Consider the following 17,384-nt stretch of genomic DNA (forward strand, 5'->3'; position numbering starts at 1 on the left):
GTACCATACTAGAAAAAAGAGGGTACACACATACACACGCACACCACTAACAACACTCCCACCAAATCTGTCAAAGCCAACTCTTCCTCAGCATCTGTGCTACTGCTGGACAATGCTGTGTAGCAGGCAGGTTTGAACTGGCAGCACAGCGCATGGTAAGCTGCTTAGCAGAAGATAAAAATTGCCTTTTTTTTAGGACAACAGGGCAGGACAATGCTAAAAGTTAGGCTGAACTGTCTAAAGCCAGCATGGTCGTCAGCAAACCCAAGCAGCACATGGCTCCAGGGCTCCACACAGCTACTGTGGGTTGAGAATTGCTAGATTTAGGTAGCATTCTAACAAGTTTGGTGGATTCCTTTTTTTGTTTTTTTAGTAGCGTTTGCCTTAAAGCTCTGTTTAAAACCAGAAGCTACCATCTAGCTGGCTCAGAAACGCTGACACTAGTTTAACCTTTGTAGCTCTGCAGCTCCAGTTCTCAGCACCTAGCTCAGGGCTGCTGTAGCTGGGTTTTGGTGTCGTCTGTGGGAACACCGTGACCTCTGGTGGCCACGCTGGAGCTCGACGAGTCTTACCCTCGGTGCTGAGTGCTAGGCTGCAGGCGAATTCGCACCACAGGGACTGAGGACCAAGGATGAGCAAGGCAAGCGCTGGCCCTGTTGGACTGCGACCATTGTCCAGTGCCACTGGTTTGTGCAGAGGGGTGGAACTAGTGCAGACTGGTGCCCGCAGCCCCCTCCCCACAGAGACACAGACAGTGCCAGGGGAGCAGCTCCAGCCGTGCTGGGGCTGCCGGTCACTGGAGGGGACTGGGCAGGAGCACAGCCAGCAAGCAACTCCATGCCCATGCCAGGTGGTTTTCTCCTGTTTATGAAAAGCAGCTCACTGCAGCCCAAAGCAGAAAGGGTTTTAACTGGGCTTTAAACCCTCCTTTCACATATATTTCTTTGGCTAGCCTTCACCACACGAGTGCTATTCCTGCATCGGTCCTGCTGTGCTTTTGTTTGTCAGGGTAGGTGGTGGCAAAGTGCTCCCTGGTATGGCTGTGGTAGGCCCAGACGGCTACAGAGACGTGCCTAAGGATAAACAACTTTAACTAATTACCTCAGCAGCTTTCTCCCTCCCAGCCACACGCACACCTTCCCAAGCCACCAGGAGAAGAACACAGCCTGCAGCAAACCTGCTGTCCCTTGCATCATCATTTTGGGGCTGAAAGCATGCAGGTTGAGAGTCTGGTGTCCCCCAGGAGGGCAGGTGGAGTCAGCATGCAACCATGCTCTCATTATCAACTTGTTCAAATCATCGGGGATGACATGAAGTCGATGTTTGGCTGTACTTTGGTCTCAGATTACTATTAATCTCAGTGTGTTCAGCATCCAGAGTCTATCACGAGATGAGGTCAGGAAGGCTTGTGCTGATAGCTTCAACCACTATGTGTCTCAGGACTTCCCTAATTACCAGAAAACCCCCATTTCTCCTTTGCTTTTGGACTAGATTTATCAGGGAGCTAAAGTGTCTAGCCAGTGAAACATCCACACCTGATGCTTTTTTTTTTAGCAGCAAATTTGGTCATGCAAGTGCTGGCAAAGCTTCGCCCTAGACTTGTGCTGTTTTGGAGGTTGCCTTCTGTTTTGTAGAAACTCAGGAGCCGGCCCAGTTGAGACGCATGAAAGCATCAACTTGGTCTTTGGCTCCTCCTTGGCCCAAATGGGAGCCAAGAGGCCAAGGAGCAAGCTGGTTTCCTTTTGTGGATGCAGAACTTTTCTTATTTGGGCTCACCATCAGCTGAATTTCTTGACAAGGCTTCCAGGCACAGCCAGGGACTAGCAGAAAAGTCAGACCGTTCTGCCATTGCCTAACTGGAGATACAGCAACAGGAGAGCCAGAAAGTGTTCATTCCTGCAGCCATGAACTGCATGCTCTCTGTCAGCCCCATGAGCTGGGAAGCACCTCTCTCACCCGCTCTGTCACGTAGCCCCAGCCCCCCGGGTCAGCCAGGAGATACGGATCTGGCTGGGGGAGTCTCGGCTGCCCTGTGCCTCAGGTCTCACCGACAGTCAGGGCAGGGATGAGTCTTTTTTCTTAGGGCTGTGTCTTGGGGCCCAGCTGTTACGGGGGTTGCTTTGAGGCCGCTCTATAACACTAACCCCAGAAAACTTGCTTTCTGAAGGATCTTCACACACGTATATGCATCAGCCCCCTTAGCAGTGGCTCTTCTTGATGGGCATTCGTATCTCCCTCCAGTCAAGCAGGCTGTCTGCCTAGTGATTTATTACACTGCTGCTAGCAAAACACACATGGCCTGGAGCAGCTGTCAGTGACCACTGACTGCCCTCTCTTTCCCCAGCAGTGAAATTTTCAGCTTCGAGGCACAACACTGTGCAGCAAGGGTAGTTTCTGCTTTGGCCTGACCTTCACTGTTAGCCTCAGGATCCACATCTGTTGCATCACAAAAATTTGCTCCCGCTATGATGTCCTTTATCAAGAAAAGCATCATAAGGGTATTGTCTTGTGATATAAGGAGTAGGAAGTGATCACATGCTTGTCCAGGCCAAGAAAAGTGCACAACTTAGGCAACCACAGGGACTTCGTTCTTGTTTGATGGTAATTGCCCCTCCGTATTGGAATCCTTTTCCTTGTGAATGAAGGAGGCTGAGGTAACCTGGTCCCCCACCTCTTTAAAGTGAGGATGGTGTTTGGGCAGTTGAAGAACAGAAAAGGCTGTTTTTCACCTCCCATTCCTCTTCAGACTGAGGATGATGTCCCCAGGCCCCCTGCGTTCCTCAAGCCTTTGTTATCATTTTATTTTCTAGGATGAACTTCACAGAAATAAACAGGATTTGATCATTTTTGAGCTTGCCCTGACCCCCTGAAGATACGTCACAAAGGTAAGGTGGCTTTCACTTCCCTCAAGTCCATAGTTAGCGAAGCACTGATCCCAAAAGATGGTGCAAAGCCATCTTAAAGTGCAAAGGCTTCCCAAGCTGAGGCCAGGCAGCACTAGACCCTTCCTCAACACCCTTTTGCCTGGAATAGGTGCATAGAAATGGACCCACAGTGCCTGCTCTGGACACTCAAGTGAGTTACAGTGCTTTAATATTACCATACAACAGTCAGAATTACTTTTTTTTTTTTTGTTATTCACTCCTCATCCTCTCTACAGCTCATTGCCTCTTAGCCTGTTAATGTGTGCTGTTCTCACCATGTGTAACAATCAAGCTAGAAATCTTTGATCTATTCACCTCCTTGGTATCAATTGCTTGATTTGAGAGAGTGTGGAAGCGCTCCAAACCGTGCTCAGAGTGAGAAAAAATACCGTGCATTCATGATGGCCTGATCATGATGGGACAAGAAGAGATTACATAGAAAGAAAAATAAATCTCCTTGTCATGACACAGTCAAGAATACACCATCAAGTGAATATCTGCAGGGCAAAGGCTACCCACAACAATCGTACAGTTACAATCCAGACACATCTACTGCCAGTATGAAGAGGCACCGATAGGATGGTGCAATAAAATAATCAACAAAAACAGGTTTTCTAGTTGGGAAGAGAGCTTTGAACAAGCCTCTTTAAAACCTATTTGTAACCCGTTTGTCTGTCTCCTGACCTTTCCACCTTGCCTAGTTTTTTTCCTTTCCAATTTCAAACATTTTGAACTTGCATCCAAAAGTAGGAACTTCCCAAGTATAACTGCAGAGAGTGGTAATAAATAAAAAAATGTTGTGATGTACCATCTTTTAGGAGAGGCACCAATGTTGTGGTAATGGTGCCTGGTTAACTGTTTCTCATTGACATCAGGCCAGACCATCAATCACATACCTTATGCTTTCTCATCCTGAATCTGTGTTCATGTTGATTTTTCAGGTGATTCCATCCCATCAGTGGTATGACCAGGTTTGTTTTTTCCCCCTTATTCTCCTTTCTTTATTCCTCTTCCCTGTAATTGAGAGGCACTCTTGCCTTCTAGGGCATGTTTGGATAATGTAGCCAACTTGCAAAGTATTTATTTCTGCCCACAGTGTTTTTATAGACTTGGCATGAAAAGCAACCAGAAGACAAAGTAAAAACATCTAGGAAAACGTAAGAAGTGCATAGCCTGGACAACAGGTTTGCAAGACACAGATCACCTAGCAGGACACAGGGAGTAAAAAGCCAATTTCCCTGCTGTTCCTACTTCACAGGCCACATAATTTTCCAAATTCGTCATAGGTAACAAAGCCACGAGGCTTCCTGACACCAATCCTTCTCCACAGCTGCCTTTGCTCTCCACTGAAGGAGCCAACTTTTGCAAAGAACATCACATGCTCCACAGGACAATTAACAGTGATGGGGAAAGAGTTTCAATTAGATGTAAGTAAGTCTATCTTCTCAAAATAGGTAGGACAAATTGTCACCAGCACCCTGGTGGTGGTATTGCTGACAAAAGCAACCAGCAATGCCAGTGCTCACAGGACACAAGGGTACTGAAGCTGTTACTGCCAGCAGTGTTAATGGAAAAAAAACAAACACTTAAAACTCGACTTTCCAGGATGTGCAGACATGAGTTCCCATCACTTTGATAACAGTTGTGACTGAATCACTTGGTGTAAGTTTCATCTCCTTAAAAATTGAGCACGTCCTTCCTTTCCATTCCTCTGTTATGAAGGACCATTCATAACAGCACATGGGCACAGTCAGATGCTTTGCAACTCCAATCATAGCTCTGGTTAGACTCAAGCCGATCTCTCTGAGCTCTGGGAACACCCAAATTACCATCTGGGTTGGAGTAAAAATCCCACTGCAATTCTTATCAACACCATTATTCTTATCAACACCATTTACGTAAGGGACAGGGAAGCCATCACAACAGCTTCATCCTCAGCACAGATGACTACCTAATTTAGTTGTGTGTTCCAGCCACAATGAAATAAAATCCAGCAGGCATAGTCAGGACAGACAGTAAGTGGAATTATCTAGGTCACCAAATAAAATCCATACCCTAATATCTTAATTTAAATTTCTGACACAGTTTACAGTCAACATTTTAAGTCAAAGACTTGATGTGTGTTGTAGCCCACAAACATCCTGCCTGAAGACTCCTATAGGATTGTACCTGAAGGAGAAACTTTGTCACATCCAGAATTTTCAGGGGGTGGTAGACATTTCACCCTATAACCATGCACACAGTGGGAGCTAGGCACTTAGATTCTAAAGCTATTTTTAATAATCCGATCTTGTGACAATAGTACCTTAAAGTAAGGGTGGTAGTGTACCATTTCAGTGACTTGGTGCCAAATTCAACCACACAGCTTGGGAAGAAGCAACATACCAACTGGCGAAAGTCACAATACTTGGTTATGTGTCCCTAGTGATTTTAAAAGCCATGCATCTCTCCATCCAGTTTTTCATCTTCAAGAACTCCAAAATACTCTTGGCAAAGCAAATATCCCTCAATTCCCCTATTTCCATAGAAATAAAAATACAGGAAAACCTGTCAGCTGTCAAAGCCACAATTGTACTATCTTCCAGTTGAACAGTTGCCACAAGGAATCCTCCTCCTTGTGTTTCATGTCAAGAGAGTTTTGATTATACCATGAAGTGAGGTTTGTCTAGGTAAATGGGGCTTAATTTCTATAAAGTGTTTCTTCGTAGGAGGTTTTGCAAGCAGACAAAACATCACTTTTAGAACTTAGTCACATCACTGAGCAAGCAGTAAGAGCACTTCACAACTTATTCTCTGGCTTTCTTTTTGTAGTTTGTGCATCTCCTGCTTCCACCCCCCCCCCTTTTTTTTTGAAGGAAGTACCGCCTAGGAAACGAAAGTAAATTTATCAAGAACTATTTGCAACTCTTGCTGCATAAGGTGGTAAAGCCATCTGAAACAGCCCCTGGAGCCTATATGCCTTCTTCCCTCATTGTTGAATTTTGTATGGCCAGCTGCTTGGTCACAGCTCCTGCTGTTCCATCAAGTTCAGCAGAAAGCAAGTCACACTGATGACAACAGCCAGGCCATGATCTGTAGGAGTTCTTCTCCCCATACGTACTCACACACTAACACAATTCAGCTCCTATGCTAACGTTGTTTCCGCTGCTTGCTCTTTTCCCACCAGTTCCAAAAAAACCTGTCCAAGGATGGAGTGCATGAGCGGAACTTAATTTAACACTACTTCCAAACATTTCTTGTTACACAAGCTGAGACTATGACATGACTTGTAAAAATATTTATATTAACAAACCAGTCTTCTCTGGTCTACATCAAATAATCTTATGATCAAGTAACTACTGTGTGTTCACAAAAAAAGCTTTAAGTTAGGCAGCTACTGAAGTCGATGCTTTTCGAAAAAGCAAAAACTGAACTATCCCACATTGTGCTCATTTGATTAGCCCCCCAGTTCAGTGTATTTTATTCATTTAATTTGTCACACTTGACTGGATTTTAAACAATTTGAAATATGTATTAAAATATATTTTATTAAAACAAGACAAGAGAATTAAATGAGTACTAAGTGGACATACCTATTTTTGTTACCAAGAACAGATGCATTTACTCTATTCAGTTTTTTCTTTTAAAATTCAACCTTTTATTCACTCATCAAGAGCCAATAAGTTATATAAATCATAGTAGTTTTCATTTCCTTACTGAAGTAGTCAACAGATTTTTTTTTTTAAACTTATTTTTATGCTGACTTGGTAGCACATTAGATCCTTAGAATGAGTATATTGGTCTTTGTTTTTCCAAAGAGATTCTTCTTAAAAACACTACCTTGCTTGTGCACATTTCCGTGAAGCCTCTTCCACATTATTAGCATAACGTTGCAGTTCCCTCTGGTTCCCTCCAGGAGGTACCAAATGCAGCTGTACCAGGCGTCAAGGCACTCGATGCTCAGGTCCATTCGCACCTAGAGAACTAGCTCAGGAGGGCAGCAGAGTGGCCAGCGCACACCACAGCCACCCCAACCCTTCCACCTCGCCACTGCTCTTTAAAGGAAGCCACAAATTACACTGAAGCTCCGTGCTGAGGGCAGAGGCAATGATTCCATTTGACAGATGTTAAACCAAATACTTCTGTATTTAATTATGTTAAGAGTTCCAGAAGGTTAAAATGGTAAACAAATGCACAGAACTCCTGTAATGACAATGAACAGCACTGTCATCCCCATAATTTAAACCATGTCTAAAGCAACTTCTAAACAAGTAAAATTTGGGATACTCATATAGAATTTAGTAATTTTTGTTTGCTTTACCTAGTATGAAGGGTTTCCAGACACTTCAGTAACTTATAACTAGTCCCACAGTTGCCACTTTCCCCTCTGCTTCTTGTAAGCAGATGTTTTGCGTTGTATACCAATAACAGATTTTTTTTCCCCACTAACAATGCAATCTAGTTTTCATTGTAACACACAAAAGAACATTAGTCTTGCTCCTCTTCATCCCCATCCTCATCTTCATCTGCTTGATCTCCGGATTCAATATCATCCTCATCTTCAACCTGAAATGAATAAAGATCTGTTGTGAACAATAAGGTCCTTTCTGTCAAAGGATTCAATCCTTTGAAGATAAAACAAATGCAGAGGGAATGAAAATAGGCTTAAAGGTAACCTAAAATCATCATGCTGTATCAATTAACACTTCAAATTGTCATCTTGCAATCTCACAGTTTAACTTCTACACATGCTACAAGTACCCCCTACACTAATGTTTTATCCAGATAGCAAAAGCTAGACCAGATTAACTGTTAACTACCAAAAAGTAATCTTTAATACATAAATGATTTGCATCAGAAAGAATGATTGCCTTTGGATAAGAAACACAGGCTCAAGTCTGGCATTCAGCCACAAGAACTGCAGCACATCACCTAGTGACATCCACCTTACAGTCACAAGTTCAGCTGCAAGCCACACGGGTTCTTAAAATCAATTGCCCAGAGTTGCTCTCAGATGCTGCAGTGACCATTTGCAGCATAGCTAGAAAGCTTTAGTTGCTTGTTAAGTCATCACTTGGATTTTCTGCAGAGCAAGCCCTTGGATCATTACAATGCCATCCTTTGTTTTCTAGCTGGCAGCCAGGACAAGCAACAGCAAGGGCAGACGGTCAGATAGCATTCCAGACACATGTATACAGTACAAGGTGTTTTCATCACAATGCTTATGCAGGTACCTCTGAACACTTCTTCCAAGAGGCAATTTTCTTGCTAGCTGCCAACTTAAGTTCAAAAAGCAACTCTGGTAGATTCAACAGCCCTCCATTTATAGAGGGATGCCTCACCATATGTGTTGGATAAAGCACTGTCATACCCAGACCGCTCAGGCCAGCCTTGCACCTGAGAACTTACTTGAAACATTGTTTTGCTTACCGGTACACCAAGATCCTTCAATTTATTCTTCAGGGCAGATAGTTTCTGATCCTGGTCAGCCAAAAGCACCAGAAGATCATCCTGTTCTTTTTTTGATTCTGCAACTTCTTGCTGAAGTTTGCTTTTCTCATCTTGCAAGATGGCAACTGTACTGTTGGATGAATCTAGGTGCTGTTTTAGTGATGCTTTTTCTTCAGAAAGGGCTTTGACTTCACTCTGGCAACAGGAAAAATCCCACAAAGTCACACCTTAAGCAAGGAAAACATGCTTTGTTTCCTACAAACACCTCCCATACACTACTTGTAACAGGCCGATCCCCACCAACCGTCCTGTGGCCTCGCTTCTACACTTCCTTAACCAAACTCCCCCTATTACCAGCCAAGAGAAGGGTAGGTAGGAGTTTTAAAGAGTGGTTACCCTCCCCCAGTCAAGTCAGGTTGTCCACGTCACAGTAAAGCTATTTCCTAGACCCTTCTTACTAACTCTTTGAAGGCTTCAAAGGCAGGCAAGGCCTAAGTTCCCCAAGTGAAAAACAACAGAAGAGATGCATTCAACTTCCCTTCTGTTGTCTAAAACAGAAAATCCTGACAGTACAAACCCCCTCCATCCAAAGCGTTTCTAGTTGCACAAGTCCTAACTGAAGGCTGAGCATCAAGTGACCTAGTGTGGCGTTCATCCAGTACTGACCTTCAGCTCTTTCACTTCTTGCACAAGTCGTCCCTCTAATTCCAAGTTCTTCGCTGCTGTTGCACTGCTGTCACCTAAAGCAGGATCTGCACTTGTGTTCTGTGCAAAAGAAAAAGCAGTGTCAGGAGCACTGAATGCCTCACATAAGAAGTCAGCAAGCCAAGACATTACACAATTACTTATAGATGTTAAAAACTTACTTTCTTGCTACAGCATAGCCAAGGTATGGTAGTTATTTACATCATAAATTTACATCAGTCATTTACATCATTTACATGTTTTCTGGGGTCTGAATACATGCATATGCATACACAAAAAAGAAGACGGTATAACCTTTAATTCACAGAAATTATGGTGTACAGAGTTTTTTCTACGCCAACTCAGTCACTTACAGGCCACCAGCTCTCACTCAGATGGTTCTTAAGTGTCAAAGGGTTGATTTTTTTTGTTGTTGTTTTGACTTTTAATTAGGCTAAATATCACAGCATGGTTGAGGCTGGAAGTAACCTTAAACCTCATCTAGTTGCAACCCCCTGCCACGTTCAGGGACATCTTCCATTTGCGCAAAGCCCCATCCAACCTGGCCTTCAACACTTGCAGGGATGGGACAGTATCTGCATCTTTTATGTGATTACTGAAAATAGGTTTAGTGTGGTATAAGCCAGCCCTTCCTAAAGTTAAGGTTTCCAAAATGTGGCAGCTGTCTTTCAGTTAAAACTATCAACACAGCATGAACGTAAGATAATGCTTCTCCAGTTGTAGCACGTTCAAGTCAGAGCTCTAAGAAAGGCCAGCAGTGTGTTGGATGGCAATGAATTGGCCTGACAGCTGGTGGCAGCATGAAACACTTGAACGTGCCTCTGCCACACAAGCACACATGGCCAACACATGTGAAATGGAATCTCATATGGCAGCTAAACCTTTTTACACTGGAAAATATCAAAACCCTTCCTCACCAAGCTCATCTGTGCATTAAACACTTGATCTTTTCCCCACACAAAGTCCTTCTCCTGTGATGTTGAAATCATACTTTGATGCATTAGTCAGAACAAGCCAGCCAGAAACAAGAGTTTCAGCAAATCCAGCTTCCTTATCTTCATTATAGCAGAGCTACAAAAGCAGGGCACACAACAGCTACTCTTGTTCTGCTTGAGCACCATCACTGAATGCTCTCCTTCCAATTGTTCACGTGGCCCACAGACCTGCAACTTGAACCATGAGCTCTGCTGCAGAAACATGTCAGTAGGATGTTCACACAACTCCCTAACGAGGTATGCAGGCTCAAGATATACTTTCTAATGCCATTAGCTAGTTCTGAGGACAGGATTGCCTCTTTTTTAAAACCTTTCCTCAAAGGCTCTATTGGCCATTTTTTTCAATATAAAATATTTAGTATTCAACATGTAACATATTATGTTTAGAGGTCTGTGCAGACAGATGTACCTGTTTGCCAAGCAATTTTATCTAAGTTTCCAAAGTAGTATCCTTCAATATTTGAAAAATAATCATCCTTCTAATGTACACTATATCATGCGTTGTGCTTCACAAGAGGTGTGCTTCACAGGAGGGGTTTGTTTGTTTTTCCCCTTTGGTAACAGTAGAAACTTAAAACAATGCATGACTTCTATAAAAACACCAAGGACCAATGGCCTCACAATTCACAAAGCATTAACTTCAGTAACATCTACTCTTTCCTCAGGAAGGATTTGTCTAGGTAATACATTACTTCATTTAAAACAATGTTGGAATCACTTTCTGATGTGCATGTTTAAAACAAGCTTGGTTTAGGAAAATAGCTATTGACAGCACAGGCAGGAAAGTTTGTCTCAAAAGGAAAAGTAAGTATTTTACTAGTACCATTACTTGTAGCTTCTGGTTCTCAGCCTGAAGCTTAGAGATTTCTGCAGACTGTAGTTGTATCTGAGTCCTGAGCATTTCTAATTCCTTTGGAAAACAAAAAAGGAAAATACTTTTAGTTTTAGAAAGCAAAGCAGTTCTTCCCGCTAGCTTTTTGTTAGGTTAAATGCTACCAGAATAATTGCTTTAGCACTTAGCTAATAATAATTGCACTAGCTACACAAGTGGAAGGGTGCAAATGTCTTAGTGACAACGCAGCAACCGTTTCTCTAGAAGACAAAAGCTCAGCAGCAACAAGCATCCCTTCCACCCCATACTCTGAAGAATTTCTTCTCTATGCAGTGCCCAAAGCCACCTGCCAGACTAATGTTTATAACAGGGTTTCACACCACTAGCACTCCCACCAGCATCCTCTGTGGATATCCATCCACTCTTTGTGCAGAAAGCCACTAAGGCACATCAGCCTAGGCATTCTTTGTTTTCCAATCACAATTTCCAATCAAGTTTTTGCAAAACCACTAGATATTTTTTGCTCAACAGCTATGCAAAATCATTGAACCTACAGATACATAAGCACTTGTTCTGTGCTGTACATCTAATACGTGGAAGCTTTCTTATGAACACTTAACAATACTTGGCAATGGATAAACACAAAAATGTCTCAAGTCTGCACAAGTTGACATTTCTACTCCTGGCTTAAAGCTGCTTAGCAAATGCAAGCAATTCATTTTTGGATACATGATCTCCATGCTCCAAGATCAGTACTATCATCACAAAGGAAGGCCATTAATATTATCAGGAAGCTCAGAAATCCTGACCCTCCCTAAAACTTGATCCCTCTTCTCCCTTCCAATCCTGAGCTACCACTGTTCACTTCAGCTTTGCTGAAGTAACACAAGTTCACCTTTTGTAGTTCATTATTGTGCTCCAAGCCACTGGATTTGCTCGTCTGTGAAGACTGTTCTGTTCCCGTTTCCAACTGCAAAGGCTTCTGTAATAGCAACAGAAAAATCAATCAGACAACTAAACAGACTAAATATAGTTATGTTGTCCAAACACACAGTAAACTGTGTGCTTGAATCACTGTTCCCTGGTTAAAAGGTGAAAATAGGTTAATAAAAGCATGTCATAAAGCTCTCTGATAGCAAGAGAGCAGCTGAATGGTCTCCTCTAAGGTGGAAGCAAAAAATAACTTTCACCAACTGAAACACAGAAGGCAAGCAAAAGAAGGCAGATTCTACACTACAACAGATCAGCTGCACAGGCTACTCCTGGGAACAGTGTGAAGCAAAAAACAAGCAAGAAAAAGAACACATGCTCCCGTTAAGCCATCCCCCACTGTATTTCTTATTATCAGCACGAAATCATAACTGATTGCATGACTGCCATCACAGTGATAACCTTCGCAGCATAAGGCAAATAAAATTTTAAAACAGAAACAGAAGCCCTGTCAAGATCTGATGAGACAGTAGTTAGCCCTTACCAATTTTTCAATCAAAGAATCCTTTTCCCTCAACTGCCCTTGCAGCAGCTCATGCTTGTTTTTCCATTCTTCCAACTCCTCTTTCAGTTTGCTCACTTCCTCCACCTGAATGCCATTCATCTGAACTGTATCACTGTGGGAATTATGATGCTGATTGTCCTTTCCTAGGAGACAGTTTATAACAAAGTTTACAGACATTTTCAAAGTTGTTTTTGAACAAAAAAATCAAAGAATTCATTGCTCCTCCTCCTCTCGCCCCACAAGGCAGTACACATTATTTGAAGTAAAGAGCCCAAGTACAGAGTTTTAAAATTCTCTATCAGAAATCTAAGGACAAGGTCTAATTTGCTATTCCTTATTTGTGACTACATTTGCATGCTGCTCTAGCCATTCAGTTCAACCCAAAGAAATACATACACAGTTCATTCTGTAATGACTGGCAATTGTTCCCTTACCTCATGTTTAATACTAACAAACCAAGTCTATGGCATACACAGCTCGTCAGGCATCTTGCCCTTGGAATAACTCGCATATACTGTCCTGATTTAAGCATTCCATTAGCCCCCTCTACTGACAATGATACGCTTCATCTTGTTCATCTGCCATACCACAGATACTCACGTTTTCATTCTGAGATACAAGCTGTAGCACACACGGACTCTCTCTGTTTTTAAGACTGAACAGGGCATAACTGTTTTGGAATAAGCTTCTACCAGCAGTTCCCTGGTAGCCACCACTTCTCACAGCAAGCATCAGCTCCAGTCCTTCACCCGGCACAGCTGCAGCTAAGGAGCTAGGGTTGCAAGGAAGGGCTTGTCTTTTCATGGTGGACAACTGAACTAACACCATCATCAGATCAGAAGCTATTTCTAATCCCAGTATTTCCATGTGTCCATGTAAATGGATTGTCTGGGCTGCAGCCATGTTCTTTAGGTGCTTGTTTTCCCAGGTAGCAAGCCTACATGGCAGGTAGGACCTAGCTCAAGATACACTAACAGGCTGTTCTGAGAAAGTAACTATTACTGCAAAACACCTAAAACTTGGGCACAAATCAAAAACAAGTGATCCTTCCATCACATTTTCAGGTTGTCCTTTCAGTTCTCACTGCGCGTTATTCTGTAGTTTGAAGGCATTTAAAGTAAGATATTTTAAATATTATTCAATTATTATTTTATATGTATTATTTTTATTTGTTTATATATATTTATATTAAATTATTATGTTATATTTTAATATTATTAATATTACTTAAAATATCTTACTAATATTTTTAGTTAAAGAAAATCTGATGCTTAAATGAAGTTTTTAGCAATGCTCAACATCGACTTTCCCAAAAAAGTCTTTATCTCTATGGGAAATTTTCATATACTGTGTAACAAAGCAGCATGTCTGCTATGACAAAAGATTGTTTGCTGCACCTGTTCTATAGTTTGCCATAAACTACATACAATCTTCAGCACTAGCAAGGTTACTATTATTCTTTCTGAAGCATACCTAGCTGTACTTTAAGGAGATTATATTGGTCTTTGTGCTGCTGGATCTGCGACACTTGCTGTGTAACCGTTGTTTGAAGCTGCTCATTTTGAGATTTTAAAGTGTTAACCTGTTGTTTTAACTCTTCAAGCTCCTGGTCCTGTGAAAGGAAAAAGAAAGCACTTTCAGTAAAAACATTTGAATACAATGCTCTAAGGTACAAAAAGACATAAAAAAAACTTTACTCCACCAGTAGACATCACTGGTTATAGAGATTGTCAGTGCTACCTATGACAGATTAGCAGAAAAGTTTCATACAAACGTAGATAGCTCTCCTAGGGAAAAAGATGGAGGAAAGATAGAAGTAGTCTGTCACAGAAGACCAACGCATTCCGAATCTCACGGAGGAGAGCTCCACCATCTCCATACCAGGGACAGCAGGAAGAGTCAAAGATACAAAATCTTGTAATTTTTCTCCCCACCCCCACTGAATCCTGCACACATTTGGTCTGCTTACAAAGTCTTGGAAGAAACAGTGGTAATTGCAGTCATGTATTCAATAAAACCTCACTGAAGGTTCAAAAGTGTCCCTTAATTCCAGGTATACTGCAGCGGGCTGTGTCTATTCTAGGTCCACGAACTATGAAAACCTGCTGCAGTTCCCCTTTAGCTACATTACCTAGCTTTGCTCCTTTACTTCTCAATCTAAGCTGTGGCAAAAAAAAAAAAAGCAAATTACCATTGGAAAAGATTCAACAAGTATACCCAAATTTGATCAAGGAAACTTTGTTTCCTTTTCAGTCACATTTCATCTATTATCTTTTGAGAAGGGAGAGCACAGAAATAAAAATTTCATCTTTTTGAAAAGGGCTGCACGTTTCTCAGTTACTTAGTTGAAGAGAAACAAACAAAAGAGAAGATGTACCTCAGGAAAGGAATTAAACTTAACCAGTATTCTAAACACTGACACTTGAGTTCAACCAGTTATTCTTGGCCTTAGTGTTTTTCAAGCATACCTGCATTACTAGATTCCTTCTTACTTTTACATCTGCATTGTGATAGCTCCAAAAGTCAGTATAAACAGCTTCTAAAAACAGGGATATGGAGCGACTGCCTCTTACCTGCTCCCTGATGACTTTTTTGTAGTGAGTCACAATGTTGTCATGCTGTTCCAATGTCTTCTTAACCTCCTCCTCTTTTTTATCTTCTTCACTGGACTTGTAAATAGCTTTACTTATGACACCTGTTGACAAGAGTTTGTCAAGTAAAGCCCAGTTCATTTATCTTTTTTGTCCTCATAACCATCTCACAGCCTCACCCAGTTTAACTAAATTGATAGTATGAGAAATAGAATATGCACTTGAGAGAAAACGAAATGGTTACACAGTCTTAAAAAATAGGAAAAGGCAGTGTTTTTTTTTATAGGAAGGTTTGCATGCTTACTGCTCGACAGTTTCAGAATAGGAAATTGGTGTTTTGAGTCCTTTCCATCAGCAAACGTGCTTCACTTGCATTATGCTCCGTTACAACTATTTGCCTAAGTGGCTGCACAAGTAAGAGATTTAGGACTATGAAGGCAACATGTAGATGAAGCCTTATTAAGAATGGAGTCCCCGTTATTTTCTAACAAGCCAGGAAATTCATTATACATAATTTGTCTTAACAAATCTGCAAAGTGCTGGCTTGTGTACTCCTGTGAGTCGAGCTTCCATCACCGCCCGTTTCAGTCTGTGTGAACACAGACAAATAAACTCCTTTGCCACAGCGTGGCAACTCACAGCACATAGTAAGAATTGTTTTACTTAACAATACAACTAAGTTTAATTACTAGAAGTCCTGATTACGGATGTGTACTGGGAATAATTTTACAAAATATTTGAACTGCAAACTTGGATTTATGATAGCTTAGAGCAATCCATGTCCTGTGCTTCTTAGGATGCTATATTTTCATATAATCACACTACTTTTAATAGGACATTCAGCATGTTTGGTAATTCAGTCATCAGCTCATCACAAGAAAACCCTGAAATTAAAATACATCTTACCTTCCAATTCCTTTACAAGCTTGGTAAATTCATGATCAAACATCATGTGGTCTGGGCTAGAAAAACTAGGCTGTGGTTTCTGAGCAGCTCTGGAATAAAGTTCATGTTTGCTAATGAAGCCAAGCTTCTCAATAAAGTTCTCCCTGCCAATCCTCTTCTCAATCAGCTGTTTTAGTTTCTCTCTAAAAAAAGAAGAGAAAAATCAACCACAGTGCAACACTTAAAGAAAAAAACATTCTTAGCTCATAGAATCACTCAAATTGGAAAAGACCTGTAAGATCCCCTAGTCCAACCTTTATTAACCTAGTATTCAAATTCACCACTATACCATGCTACTAAGTTCTAAAACTATACATTTTTTGAAGACCTCCAGGGACGGTGACTCAACCACTTCCCTGGACGACCTATTCTAATGGCACACAACCATTTCAGTAAAGACATTTCTCCTAATACCCAACATAAACCTCCCCTGGCGCAACTTGAGGCCATTTCCCCTCGTCTTAGTGAGGTTTTGTTTTCCCAGTTACAATTTTGATTATCTGCATTACATGCTTAACATTCAACACCCAGGATTTTTCAGTGTGACACTGGCATTTGTTCACAGCCTAGGAACACACAGGTTAGGACCTATGCAAAATAATGATCTGTTTTGCCTAGCTAAAAGTGGGGTCCAGTTATTTTGCATCCTGTAAGAAACATGCACAGAAAATATTCAATCAAGTATTTAAGAGACTCTTAAACTACTATCTGCCATTCAGACCTTTCCCTACAGTCTTATTTGTACATCATACTTACTTCCTGTAATTTTCAAGAGAATTATCGTTGTAGTAGATGGAAATGCCGAGCAGAAGTGCACACAGGCCTTGCACGAGCTGTTCCTCTTCTCCAAGGTTTTCAGCTATCTGCCCTGTGAGCTAGAGCTCTTGTTAAGGACTTTTGAGATACTAAATAAGCACAAAACATACCACATACTTCTCTGTTCCAAATGCGCTGTTTCAGTCTAAGTTTCCTCTTAAAATTTGCGCATCTAAAACCAAGCTTAATTAGGACACCAACAAGCTATCTTACAATTCAAAGGACTCAGGAAACCAGTAGTTCTGCTTAATCTAAGAGATTTACTTGTTCGCAAACAAATCTTTAGCTTAAATGACAGTTTAGCCTAGAGTACTGTAGTCAGATCTTTTTCTCAAGAGTAAGCATAGAAATAAGCTTCAATACAAGTTAGAAACATGCCCCCCTACTTCTGGAGAAGAGCCTAATTCATAATAAATACTTCAATGGGCTTGGTAAAATGAAAAAAAAAAAAATCACACAATACTTAATTGGCAGAATCCCTCCCACAGATGGCATAGCTTTCTGCTGTGCCTGAAGTTACATGCACATCTTACAGGCAGGTCAGCATACACAGAGCTCTGGCAGTAAAAGGCTGCTTCCAACTCCTGCCCTGATATATTTCCTTGTACAGCATGCAGTATCCCTGCTAACTGATCTAGATTAGCATTTGAT

The 17,384-nt window shown here is 41.5% G+C and overlaps 1 protein-coding gene across 7 annotated transcripts in view; it reads right to left on the reverse strand.

Annotated features, from left to right (window-relative positions):
* Positions 1–7,030: 7,030 nt before the first annotated feature.
* USO1 (USO1 vesicle transport factor) overlaps positions 7,031–17,384 on the reverse strand; it is a 33,005-nt gene continuing 22,651 nt past the window's right edge. For all 7 annotated transcript variants that reach the window (XM_066996586.1, XM_066996583.1, XM_066996585.1 and 4 more), the window contains 10 exons: positions 16,674–16,792; positions 15,879–16,060; positions 14,955–15,076; positions 13,855–13,993; positions 12,361–12,524; positions 11,782–11,868; positions 10,878–10,964; positions 9,021–9,119; positions 8,334–8,549; positions 7,031–7,469 (listed from right to left, as the gene is read on the reverse strand). In XM_066996586.1, the coding sequence (XP_066852687.1) occupies positions 7,392–7,469; positions 8,334–8,549; positions 9,021–9,119; positions 10,878–10,964; positions 11,782–11,868; positions 12,361–12,524; positions 13,855–13,993; positions 14,955–15,076; positions 15,879–16,060; positions 16,674–16,792 (1,293 nt within the window). In that variant the 3' untranslated portion in view covers positions 7,031–7,391. The remainder of the gene's footprint in view (positions 7,470–8,333; positions 8,550–9,020; positions 9,120–10,877; positions 10,965–11,781; positions 11,869–12,360; positions 12,525–13,854; positions 13,994–14,954; positions 15,077–15,878; positions 16,061–16,673; positions 16,793–17,384) is intronic.

This window comes from Anser cygnoides, chromosome 4 (assembly GCF_040182565.1).
Source record: "Anser cygnoides isolate HZ-2024a breed goose chromosome 4, Taihu_goose_T2T_genome, whole genome shotgun sequence".
In the NCBI taxonomy this organism is placed as follows: Eukaryota; Metazoa; Chordata; class Aves; order Anseriformes; family Anatidae; genus Anser; species Anser cygnoides.